General features: G+C 41.9%; 1 protein-coding gene across 1 annotated transcript in view; it reads right to left on the bottom strand.

Moving 5' to 3' along the window:
* Positions 1-567: 567 nt before the first annotated feature.
* LOC311100335 (zinc finger protein 518A-like) overlaps positions 568-12636 on the bottom strand; it is a 33369-nt gene continuing 21300 nt past the window's right edge. Inside the window, exon 3 of the mRNA XM_084141220.1 lies at positions 568-6464. Coding sequence (XP_083997346.1) covers positions 2040-6446 — 4407 coding nt within the window. The 5' untranslated portion in view covers positions 6447-6464 and the 3' untranslated portion in view covers positions 568-2039. The remainder of the gene's footprint in view (positions 6465-12636) is intronic.

The following is a 12636-nucleotide window of genomic DNA, read 5'->3' as shown; positions in this document are numbered from 1 at the left end:
ATGTTTAGCTTAAAATCAATCATATATCAAGTCCATCCACACCAGCAAAATGTTCAACTTTTTTTTTAAATGACAGCTATTTGTAAAATGTTGTTCAAGTTAGTCAAATCTTATTCTTCTAAATATGTTTATGAATCAAATAGAGTAATCTATTAATCTGTGTTCCTGTGCCCAAAGACTCAACAAAAACTAAATATTAGTAAAACACAAGACATTGGTTCTTTTCCAAAGTACTTACATTTATTTGAGAAGAGATAACCACAAGGAGGTGAATACAGTACAATAGTGTCAACCTGGTGCACAACATTTTAGGCACTTTATTCTCAGGTAAAAAGATCCCGGAAACCTGTCTGACAGGGATATTAAAACTGAAAAAATACCCAGATTCTCCTAAGAAAGGAGAATTCCTTAAAATGTAAGAGAATAACAATTATTTGGTTGTCGAGTTTAGAGGTATTGGAGAGAGAATCATGTTTTGTCAAGGGGGGGGGGGGGGGGGGGGGCTAGTCTGTAACAAGTGTAATTTGTCAAATGAAAGAGCAAAGAAATCATTAACAGAACTCACTCTACTATTACAAAACAAATGTATTAGACATTGGAAATCACAGGTTTTCAATTAGCATATGATCAGAAACACAAACGTGAATGAAATGTATTAGGAAAGTAGCTAATCTGCTGGTGTGGTTGCTGCTTAAACTGTGGTCTAGTCTTATTTTGTGCAGACTGTTTCACCAGTCTCATGAAGCCATATGATATTATTTTGTAGGCCTATTAATTTCAACTACTAGTAGAATTTAACTAGTACCGCTTTGATCATGGGGAAAAATGTTCTGCCCGCTAAACAGTACTAAATGTGCAAAAATGACATTACTCATTAGGACGTCCAACTTGTACTACTAAAAGACACAATGCAAATTCAATTCAGTCACCCCCCCCTGCATTTAAAGTACTCCAAAGTTTTTTTTCCATCATTCTTTATTTCATTGATCTTCGCTTCATAATACAGTTTCTTCTTCTTTTTGTTGAGTTTAGTCACATAATTTCTCAATTTGCAGTAAGTCAGCGAGTCAGATGTGCAGCCAGACTGATTAGCCACTCCTTTTGCCCCATCTCTTTCAACCAGTTATTTTTGCATACTGAACACAAATGTGGAAACAAACCAACAATGACAAACAGTTACGAGAGCTAAAACCAACATAACTATGTTATGACTAATGCTAAAATCAAGCACTAACTTAAGATAGACATAAATAGGGTTGTGTTGCCGTAAAAAAAAGCTAAAACATCTGTCACCCCAGAAATAAAAACAGGTACAATAGTGAGCCAAACCGGGATGCATGTAGGAAATACTGTATGTAACTGCAAAAAAAAAAAAAAAACATTTCCACAAGAAGGACCCACTTGTATACCCGTAAAACAGTTTCTATAGAATTATTTCTGAACATTAAAAAAATGTATATATGGGAATAGAACATGAATAACCAAATGCTTGGATTTATGGTATACAAATGAAGTTTCCTGACCTCATGAATGGAAGAATTAAAGGGAATTAATAAAGGGAATCAAAATACAAATTACATCACAATGTTCTCTCATACCTATGAATAGATGATGAATGTCAAAGAATTACTTATGTTACAAAGCAGATTAGTTGAATCAGAGAATATGAAATCACCTGAGGAATTTGGTACATTTCTGAATAGAAAAAAAAAAATCTATCAACAGTGCTCCCTCCAATATAATCCATTACAGTGTGCCAAGTTTTCACAGTTCAATTCCATCTGTACATACGGAGTTTAAGTCATACTTATATAATCGTATTAGAATATCTATACATACCAAAAGGTTTCAGCTTGTACCACACATTAACAGCCTCAAAAACTGTGATTCAATCATAGCTATTAGGGCATTTATGGGAATAGAAACTGCTGTAAGAATAAAGTATACTGATAAGTCATTTGAAAAATATACAACTTAACCTCTCCATTTGTGCCACTCTATAGGATGGTATTTTGGCCCATCCAGGGGCTGTGACAGCTTTAAAACGGCTTATTCCAGTCTCTGGTCGCCTCCATGAGATGCCGCTGGCCGTGGCCTATCCACTCCTCTTGGTTGTTGAAGAGTCGACCACAAAACCAACAGGCGAACATCATTGATGACCTCTCTGCACTTCTAGATAAGGACTTCACTACCTCATACTTTTTCCTGCTAGTCTTTCTAAACTTCAGTTTTAACAGAAATCGCTCTCGGACTCTGCTTTCTGAAGGCCGAAGTCTTGACCCACTGCTTTGTGACGAGGGACATTTCACCTTGGAGCTTTTCCCCAGAAGTCCAGCAGGGCTGAGTTCAGAGAGAGCTTGAACCGTTTTTTGGGACAGTGCCACCTTGGAAACAGCACCTTTGTACTTGTTAGCGGACCTCATGATACTGGCCACTTCAGGAATGTCGGCATCGGGATGGTTGAGAACCACTACCGGCTGATTTCGTCGAGGGCATTTTATCTCCTGTAGTGAACTGAATGGGTACAGTCTCAGTGTCCTCTCTGCATCTTTGGGTACAGGCACCCAGAGCGAGGTAGCCCCTTTCTCAGTCACCGCCTTGTTCGAGAGCCTCTTCACTTTAGGCAAGTGCTCTGGGAGTTCATCAAACAATGCTTTCCTGCGCCTCTTCCTTTGACTTAGCTGGCGACTTGGCCTTGGGGCAAGGGGCGATTTATTCAGACCATCTATGCCGACTTGCTGCCTGACCCTACCTTGCATGTTGGATTGGGGGGACAGAATATTTGAGAGCTTGGAGGCTGTGACAGGTTTGTGGGAGGCATTTTGTATGGGTATCAGTTTTTGCCCTCCAGTAGAGACATTATTTGATGACATCAGAAAACAGGGCATCTGTGTGGAATTTGTGGCCAGATAAATGGGCTTGTTGGCTGAGGAGTGTGCACCACCAGCAAGAAACGTGCTACCATTGGCAGTTCTGACTATCTTATAAACAACTTTATTTCCTCTACTTTCATTAGGTTGACCTTTCTGGTTCACAGACTTCCCATCATGACTACTCAGAAGCATCCCTGACTTAGCTGGAGAGATATACCTAACCAGGAAGGCTTGGCGCCCAGTGTGCAACGCAGTTAATTTGTTCACGGAGTTCGCAGACATTGCCAGAACTGGACGGGACGTGTGTGGATTCTGAGACACTGAGCTTGCTAATTTACTACCAGCATTGTGGGGGGGCTGGGCTACAGGGACTGGCCTCTGGACTAAGTAACAAGTCTGCAGTGACTTCATGGTCTTTTCTCCAGGAGAACTATGAGCTGCGTCTGACAACAGCAGATTACCTTTAAAAGCTGTGCTGTTGACTAGGTAGTGGCTTGCACTGGTACTGGCTCCAGGCTGAATGGCAGATAACAGCGTTGCACCTTTTTCACTAGCACCTACAGTCTGTCCTGGAATGCTGAACCTTCCACCATTGAGGGTGAGTGCCAGCCCTGTGGTGTGATTCTGTCTTTCAATTCCTGGCTTAACATAGGACACATTGATCTGAGGAGCAGAGGATTTGGTTATCAGCTTGAACCCTGGGTTGCCTTGGAGCTGCACAGGTACAGCAAACCGGTTCTCTGCAGTCTGTAAGAACATCTGTTGCTTTCCCTCTGCTGTTTTAAGGATCCTTAGCATTGTCTTAGGTGGCGTGACAGAATCTTGGCTAGCAGCTGAGCAGCCTATTCTATCTTTCTCAAGCTGGTGGCTAATGATAGCATCTGAATGCTCCTCCAGTATGCGACCCAAGACGGCCAAACTACTTATGCTCCCTGTTGCCCTTTCTGACACAGGAACACTCTCCTCCTCCATGTTTACTGTAGTTTGGACTTGGTGTGTAGACCCAGAGTGTCCATGATTATCTTCCTCAGTTGCCACTGGGGTGGCCAGATCCTCTACAGTAGCTATGCACTCATCGACCTCAATGTCACCGTCTGACACTCTTTCCATTGCAGTCTCAGTCTCTTTTGCAGTCTCCACTTCCCCATTTCCAGATCCCTCATCTGGAGGTTGTGGGGATGCAGCCAATGTCAAGCTCCATTCAGGTGACTCTTTCATCCAAACACTTTCATCCGCTGTCGAAAGCTCGGACGGATGTTCACAAGGTTGTGTTGAGTTGGAGGAAATGCTTGATGTTTCCTTTGAGTAATTATGAAAACTGAACACCTCCTGGTTGGGAGTATTCAGATTTTCAGCATTAGTATCAGTCTCTTTGGAGTTGTCAGATTCAGATGGGTGTGACTCCAGTTGGGGCGTCAGATCTGGGGATAAAGTTGCAGTTTTAGTCTTAGTAGCTACACAGGAATTAATCTTATCGGTAGTAGAAGCAGAAGGATCCATCTCCTTGATAATTGAAGGATTATTTTCAACAGTATAATCAGAAGGTAGGACGTCACCAGTCATGGGTTCTGAGGGAGTCTCCTTAGGTTTGTCATTGGAGGGTAGCGTCTCTCCATTGGACACAGGGGAATTTTCAGTGATGGGGTCACTGATCTTATCATCTGTAGCTGTACTCAGGTCACCAACTCCAAGCATGCTGATAGTTTCTTCAGAGACTGGTTTGGGAAGCATGGTCTCATAAGCTGATTCAGAGGGCATGGTCTTATCTGTGAGCATTTTGTCTGGAACGACCTCCATAGCAGTCACATTAGGGCTTGAATAAGCAGACATTTTGTCTCCCAACTCAGAATCATTCAGCTGATTAGCAATTGATGATGTATTGTTATTTAGTTTACCGTTCTGAATCGTGGAGTGAACTGACTCTTTGGTCATTGGCGAAACTGCCAAGGAAATAATCTGTTCATCCTTAAATTTATGTTGTTCATCACTCCTCTGCTGCTCTGTGTGTTTTGCTTTCGGTGCTATTGTCTGTGCTAGTTTCTCTAGTATGGGAAACGTCTCCTCAATGCTAATGTCCTCTTCCTCTGGCTTCACTTGTACTGAAATTGCAGCATCTCGATCAGTCCCTGAGGGGCTTAGAACAGTCAAGTAAGGGAAGAATGTACTTGAATTTTCCCAATTTTCAGCCAAATCTGAGCATTTATTTCCATCGGAGGTAGCGTCTATCATTGGGCAGCCTATCTCTTGCGCTCTACATAACATTTTATTTTCTGCAGAAGACTCAGGCTTTGCTGTTGGTATAACTTTGAGAACTAAATGCTTTTTGCCGTCGACCATCTTGAACCCCATTACTTTTGTAGTACAGTTAGGTGGAATAGAGATTTTATTTTTTACCATGAGAACAGTTAATCCATTGGAGTTGTTGGGGTTTAGGGCGTCAGCCCCGTAACTGTCATCACTTTCCTGGGACTTAGGTGGTGGTATAGATGATACAGCCTGGGAGTCAAATTGTTGCTCATTCTTAAGAGTGCCTTTGACCCGCTTCTTACAGTCCTTTTTCACGCCCACAGCCCTTTCAAGGAACTGCTGGGTTTCCTCCAATGTTTTCTCAGGGTTCAACAACCTTCCATTTTGGTCAAGTAAACCTACTCCAGGAAGAGAATTCAGTTTGGACATCCACTGGGATTCCTTTGATTGACCACCTGCAGCAGGGCTTTTCTTCAGCAGGAGTTTTAATCCTGAAGAAGAGTTTGCCAGGGTATTGTTGCTGTCCTCCGTTGCTCTCCATATATTTTTCTTGTCAGCATCCTCACCATGGACAGTTACCATGTGCTTTGTGAGGTATTCTCTCCGTGCTGCCCCATATCCACAGACCTGACATGTGAAGGGGAAGGTACCCGAGTGGAGTTTTAGGTGCCTCTGGTGCTCACCTCGGCTAGAGCTCACATGTTGACATTTCACACATTTGAGCAGGCTCTCATTGTGATGATGGATGTGCTGCACAAATGTCCCTGCGTCAACTGTTGAGAACTCACATTTTTCACAGTGAAAGTGGCCATTTTGGCTGTGAGACATGATATAGTGTCTAGTGAGCAGGAGGAGAGAGTACTGTACATCATCATTACAGATCTCGCATGTGACTAAAGTGTTCCTGTGCCCAATCCGATGGCGCTGAAGTGCGGGGAACTCATTGGTGACAAAGCCACACAAGTCACATGGATACGTCGGCAGGGTCCCCTTGTGGGCCCCCTGAAAATGTTTGAGGAGGTCATTGGGGCTGTAGGTAGCATCACCCTTACACTCTGAACACCCAAAGCTAAGTATTTTTCCAGAGAAGACTGCACCTTGCTGTATTTTACATGGGGACTTAGATGCTTTTCTGGATGTCTTGCGACAACCTGACTCTTCAACAGATGTTTCATCAGGGTCACATTGGTCACTACATGGCAACCCCGGAGATTGATCTGACTTCTGGCCGGTGTGGTCCTTTGCCAATTCCTTTTCTTCCTCAGCCTCCATGATGTCGTCATGGCTTTCAGCAGGATCATCCAATGTCATCAGGTCCTCTTCCATGCTTCAATATACAGGCTCCTATGAACAAGAGAAGAGTGTCAAACATGCTATCTAGCTGCACAAGACCATTTTTTCTCACCACGGAACCCACTTTTGATTAAACAGTCAGTCAATCACAACTTGGGAATTCTGACTAACCTTGCAAATCAGGCATTGATGTCAATGGAGAAATTATGTGACGCATCAAATCAGAACTTTAGTCACCTGACACATTTGAACAAGAAATTGAATTCAGGTTTGTGGGCGAAAATAAAGGGGTACAGTGAGGGAAAAAAGTATGATCCCCTGCTGATTTTGTACGTTTGCCCACTGACAAAGACATGATCAGTCTATAATTTTAATGGTAGGTTTATTTGAACAGTGAGAGACAGAATAACAAAAAAATCCAGAAAAACGCATGTCAAAAATGTTATAAATGTATTTGCATTTTAATGAGGGAAATAAGTATTTGACCCCTCTGTAAAACATTACTTAGTACTTGGTGGCGAAACCGTTGTTGGCAATCACAGAGGTCAGACGTTTCTTGTAGTTGGCCACCAGGTTTGCACACATCTCAGGAGGGATTTTTGTCCCACTGCTCTTTGCAGATCTTCTCCAAGTCATTAAGGTTTCGAGGCTGACGTTTGGCAACTCGAACCTTCAGCTCCCTCCACAGATGTTCTATGGGATTAAGGTCTGGAGACTCGGTAGGCCACTCCCGGACCTTAATGTGCTTCTTCTTGAGCCACTCCTTTGTTGCCTTGGCCGTGTGTTTTGGGTCATTGTCATGCTGGAATACCCATCCACGACCCATTTTCAATGCCCTGGCTGAGGGAAGGAGGTTCTCACCCAAGATTTGACGGTACATGGCCCCGTCCATCGGCCCTTTGATGCGGTGAAGTTGTCCTGTCCCTTTAGCAGAAAAACACCCCCAAAGCATAATGTTTCCACCTCCATGTTTGACGGTGGGGATGGTGTTCTTGGGGTCATAGGCAGCATTCCTCCTCCTCCAAACACGGCAAGTTGAGTTGATGCCAAAGAGCTTGATTTTGGTCTCATCTGACCACAACACTTTCACCCAGTTCTCCTCTGAATCATTCAGATGTTCATTGGCAAACTTCAGACGGGCCTGTATATGTGCTTTCTTGAGCAGGGGGACCTTCCGGGCGCTGCAGGATTTCAGTCCTTCACGGCGTAGTGTGTTACCAATTGTTTTCTTGGTGACTATGGTCCCAGCTGCCTTGAGATCATTGACAAGATCCTCCCGTGTAGTTCTGGGCTGATTCCTCACCGTTCTCATGATCATTGCAACTCCACGAGGTGAGATCTTGCATGGAGCCCCAGGCCGAGGGAGATTGACAGTTATTTTGTGTTTCTTCCATTTGCGAATAATCGCACCAACTGTTATCACCTTCTTACCGAGCTGCTTGGCGATGGTCTTGTAGCCCATTCCAGCCTTTTGTAGGTCTACAATCTTGTCCCTGACATCCTTGGAGAGCTCTTTGGTCTTGGCCATGGTGGAGAGTTTGGAATCTGATTGATTGATTGCTTCTGTGGACAGGTGTCTTTTATACAAGTAACAAGCTGAGATTAGGAGCACTCCCTTTAAGAGTGTGCTCCTAATCTCAGCTCATTACCTGTATAAAAGACACCTGGGAGCCAGAAATCTTTCTGATTGAGAGGGGGTCAAATACTTAGTTCCCTCATTAAAATGCAAATCAATTTATAACATTTTTGACATGCGTTATTCTGGATTTTTTTGTTGTTATTCTGTCTCTCACTGTTCAAATAAACCTACCATTCAAATTATAGACTGATCATTTCTTTGTCAGTGGGCAAACGTACAAATTCAACAGGGGACCAAATACTTTTTTCCCCTCACTGTATTTATTCTTAAATCCCATGACCCACTATGGCAGGGATCATCAACCAGATTCAGCCGCGGGCCAATTTTTCTTGTGTAGACTGAAAACAGATGTAATATTTGACTAAAACAATCATTTCAAACCTTGCTTGCATTTGTATACGATCACATACACTAGTATGTGGACACTCCTTCAAATTAGTGGACTCCGCTATTTCAGTCACACCCGTTGCTGACAGGTGTATAAAATCGAGCACACAGCCATGCAATCTCCATAGACAAATATTGGCAGTGCAGAACTCAGTGACTTTCAATGTGGCACCGTCATAGGATGCCACCTTTCCAACAGGTCAGTTCGTCAAATTTATGCACTGCTAGAGCTGCCCGTCAACTGTAAGTGCTGTTATTGTGAATTGGAAACGTCTAGGAGCAACAACAGCTCAGCCGCGAAGTGGTAGGCCACACAAGCTCACAGAACGGGACAGCCAAGTGCTGAAGCACGTAGTGCGTAAATATTGTATGTCCTCGGTTGCAACACTCACTACCAAGTTCCAAACTGCCTCCTGAAGCAACGTCAGCACAATAATTGTTCGTCAAGAGCTTCATGAAATGGGTTTCTATGGCCGAGCAGCCGCACACAAGCCTAAGATCACCATGCGCAATGCCAAGCATTGGCTGGAGTGGTGTAAAGCGCACCGCCATTGGACTCTGGAGCAGTGGAAACGTGTTCTCTGGAGTGATGAATCACACTTCACCATCTGGAATTCCGACGGACAAATCTGGGTTTGGTGGATGCCAGGAGAACGCTACCTGCACAAAGCAAGGTCCATACAGAAATGGTTTGTCGAGATCGGTGTGGAAGAACTTTACTGGCCTGCACAGAGCCCTGACCTACACCCCATCAAACACCTTTGGGATGAATTGGAACGCCGACTGCAAGCCAGGCCTAATCGCCCAACATCAGTGCCCGGCCTCACTAATGCTCTCGTGGCTGAATGGAAGCAAGTCCCCACAGCAATGTTCCAATATTTAGTGGAAAGCCTTCCCAGAAGAGTGGAGGCTATTATAGCAGCAAAGGGGGAACCAACTCCATATTAAATGGCCATGATTTTAGAATGAGATGTTGGACGAGCAGTGTATTTCTCTATTATGCATGGGAATCCTTTGGAACATATTTCCAAAATGTTTATCACTTGGAGCTGATTTTCTGGTGTTTTTACAGTCTTTTATGTCCAACAACAAAAAAATATATACTTTAAATGTTTTGCTCAGAAAACTTGGGTGGGCTAAATAAAATAACCCTTGGTCCAAATTCGGCCCGCTGGCCGCCAGATGGGGAACCCAGGTCTATGGAATCTATTCAATTTAATGTGTTATTTGTTACAGAATTACTAACTGACAAGTAGAGTGTCTTGATGTTACTGCTGTTCTTGTATTGGTCCTCGGGCGGTTGCGGTGACTGTATTACCGCCACACCGGCAGTCACGAGTCATGAAGGCAATCAAATTCCACATTACCGTTTAGTCACAGTAATTAGGCTTCTCCAAGCTCTGATGCTGCTGCTGGTCATTAGTAGCCTACCAAACTTGTTAACTGCCTGGTACTCAGCAATCTATTGTCCCTCTAATCACTCTGACATCAATGCAAATGTAATCGAAAATCTAATCAAACACACCATGAGAGCCCATAAACTCATGTTGAACAACATTTCTATAGGCTACGCAATGGTGGAAGAACAACTTAAGTTACATTAATAACTCTAAATGAAGCATATAGCAGTACCTATTTCTTTGTTAACCGCTCAACACAGAATAGCCGCATGTGCGCACTCCCTCAAATCGTTTGGAGAAAATATTTATATTTTATTCAGCTTTGTTCAATTGTATTCTTCATACTATAAAATAATGGCACGGAATTATAAGCAAATCTTGTCTGCTAATAGAACTAGTGTAGCCCACAGCCATTTGGCATAGCCACATCAGAACCTAACATAAGGACAACTCAGAGTATGCTATTATTTTATTCTGAAATAGACTACATTTTCTTTAATATGCCATTTAGCAGACGCTTTTATCCAAAGCGACTTACAGTCATGCGTGCATACATTTCTTCATGTTATGCCTCTTTAGACCCGTCTAAAATAAATAATGGGTTCATTGTGAAGGTGTAGGCTATATTATATGGATTTATTAGACTTTTTAAAATGGCTTGTAGGCCATGTGTGTAAGCCAGGAGATGCTAAATGTGTTTATGTTAATTAACGGTCAATTACAGTGAGACCGACAGTTATTTGCTTGACAATCACCGGCTGACGAAATTTCATGAGTGCCACAGCCCTAATTGGTCCGGTTCTGACTTACAATCTTCTTTGAATCACCCAATAGAATAATGTTCAGTGGAAGGGGGGTTTACAGGGTACCAACCTCCTAGTGTAGTGCCCCTGTAAGCCCCGCCCCCGAACATTATCTACAGGATTTTGTCTCGCCTTTTCTTTTTATATTGCTTTGGTTGTATCCATTTGTTTACAATGTGTTTTTTTTTATGTTAAGAGGCTCATCATCCATCTGATACAATTGTCTACATGTACAATTTTGCTTCACAATAAAACATTTGAAACATGATAATGTTCAGTGGATTTGAGAGAACACATTACTGGAGGGAATATGGAAGGGATGTTTAATATTGACTTTGGCTGTAGCTGATTACCCCAGTTTTTAGTGAATGTTTTACTAATTTAGTATTTGGTCATTTACACAATTTTTCAAAAAGACCATAATAACATTACAACTCATATTACTTTGCTGGTAGGCCTATTACTTAACCCTTCACACTCATACCCGTATACAGTGCATTCAGAAAGTATTCAGACACTTTGACACTCTCCACATTTTGTGACGCTACAGCCTTATTCTAAAATGGATTAAAAAATAAATTGTAATCGATCTATACACAATACCCCATAATGACAAAGCACAAACAGTTATTATTTTGAAAATGTTGTTTAAAAAAACTGAAATATCACATTTACATAAGTATTCAGACCCTTTATTCAGTACTTTGTTGAAGCACCTTTCGCAGCAATTACAGCCTTGAGTCTTCTTGAGTATGACGCTACAAGCTTGGCACACATGTATTTGGAGAGTTTCTCATAGCAAAGGGTCTGAATACTTAGGAAAATAAGGTATTTAAGTTTTTCATTTTTAATAAATTTGCACAAAAAAAAAGTGCTTTGTCATTATGGGGTATTGTGTGTAGATTGATGAGGAAACACATTATTGAATCAATTTTAGAATAAGGCTGTAATGTAACAAAATGTGGAAAAAGTCAAGGGGTCTGAATACTTTCCGAATGCACCGTACGGGTTGAAAATGGCAAAGTTGGGCACTAATAAGTGCCTAAATTGGAACATAGTGGCTGTACAGTAACATGCTATACATGACATCAGAGCTCTGGCTCTGCGCTTTACAGCGCTTTATGGGTTTTGACTGAACTTAAGCACCACGCGCGACAAGAAGTCCCCCTCCCAGTAATTGGGTAACTTCAGCAAATGTTTTGTTGTCCAAATGAGTGAAATGCTGTAAATTAAGATGACTATGTATTTTGAAAGATGAGACATTGAGGACAATAATAAATACCGCTTTGATGTCATACAAGCAAGCCAAACGCGAGTCCAAATGTGCACTGCACATTCCCAAATCATCAAACTCATGTCATATACACAATGTCAACGTTTATGATCACTATGTTTGATGTACAGTTACAAGATGACATGCCGTCATACCCTGGTTTGTTCTGAACAGAATGAGCCTGTATTGTTTATTGTGAAGAAATTTCACCGGGGCACACACACACCTGAATGCACTCATGACTCCTTTCTAAATGCAACAAAATTACGATCTGTTTCTTTGAAATGCCTTGTGAATGCCTAACACTGTAAGATCGTATTGTATGGCTTAGCTAGTCATGTTGGCAATAGAACAAGCTTTCAAATCATGCCCAGAAATACAGTCAGTATGCATTATGCATCATACAGCTGTATTTTTGTATTTTGAAAGTTATACATCTTGAAAACTTGATTGCAGACATGCAAAACATTTTGGGACTATTTCAACAATGGACTAATTAAATAAATAACATAAGTTATTTAAGTGTACCTCTTTGAATGTAAGTAAACTATAGACAGGGGCAACGCTGTGATGGAATGCACTTTACTGACTGTTGAACTCACTCACTCGAATATTGTCATTAGAAGTGACGTTGTCTACAGAGTGAACATTCATTCACTTCAATTTCAAATCATGAAATACATTCAGTAATTAAAAGTGTGCAATATAAATGCAAAACTAT

The sequence above is a fragment of the Coregonus lavaretus genome (assembly GCF_964263955.1).
Source record: "Coregonus lavaretus genome assembly, chromosome: 25".
Lineage (NCBI taxonomy): Eukaryota > Metazoa > Chordata > Actinopteri > Salmoniformes > Salmonidae > Coregonus > Coregonus lavaretus.
The sequence above is the reverse complement of the archived record's forward strand: the minus strand, read 5'-3'. Positions and strand labels throughout refer to the sequence as shown.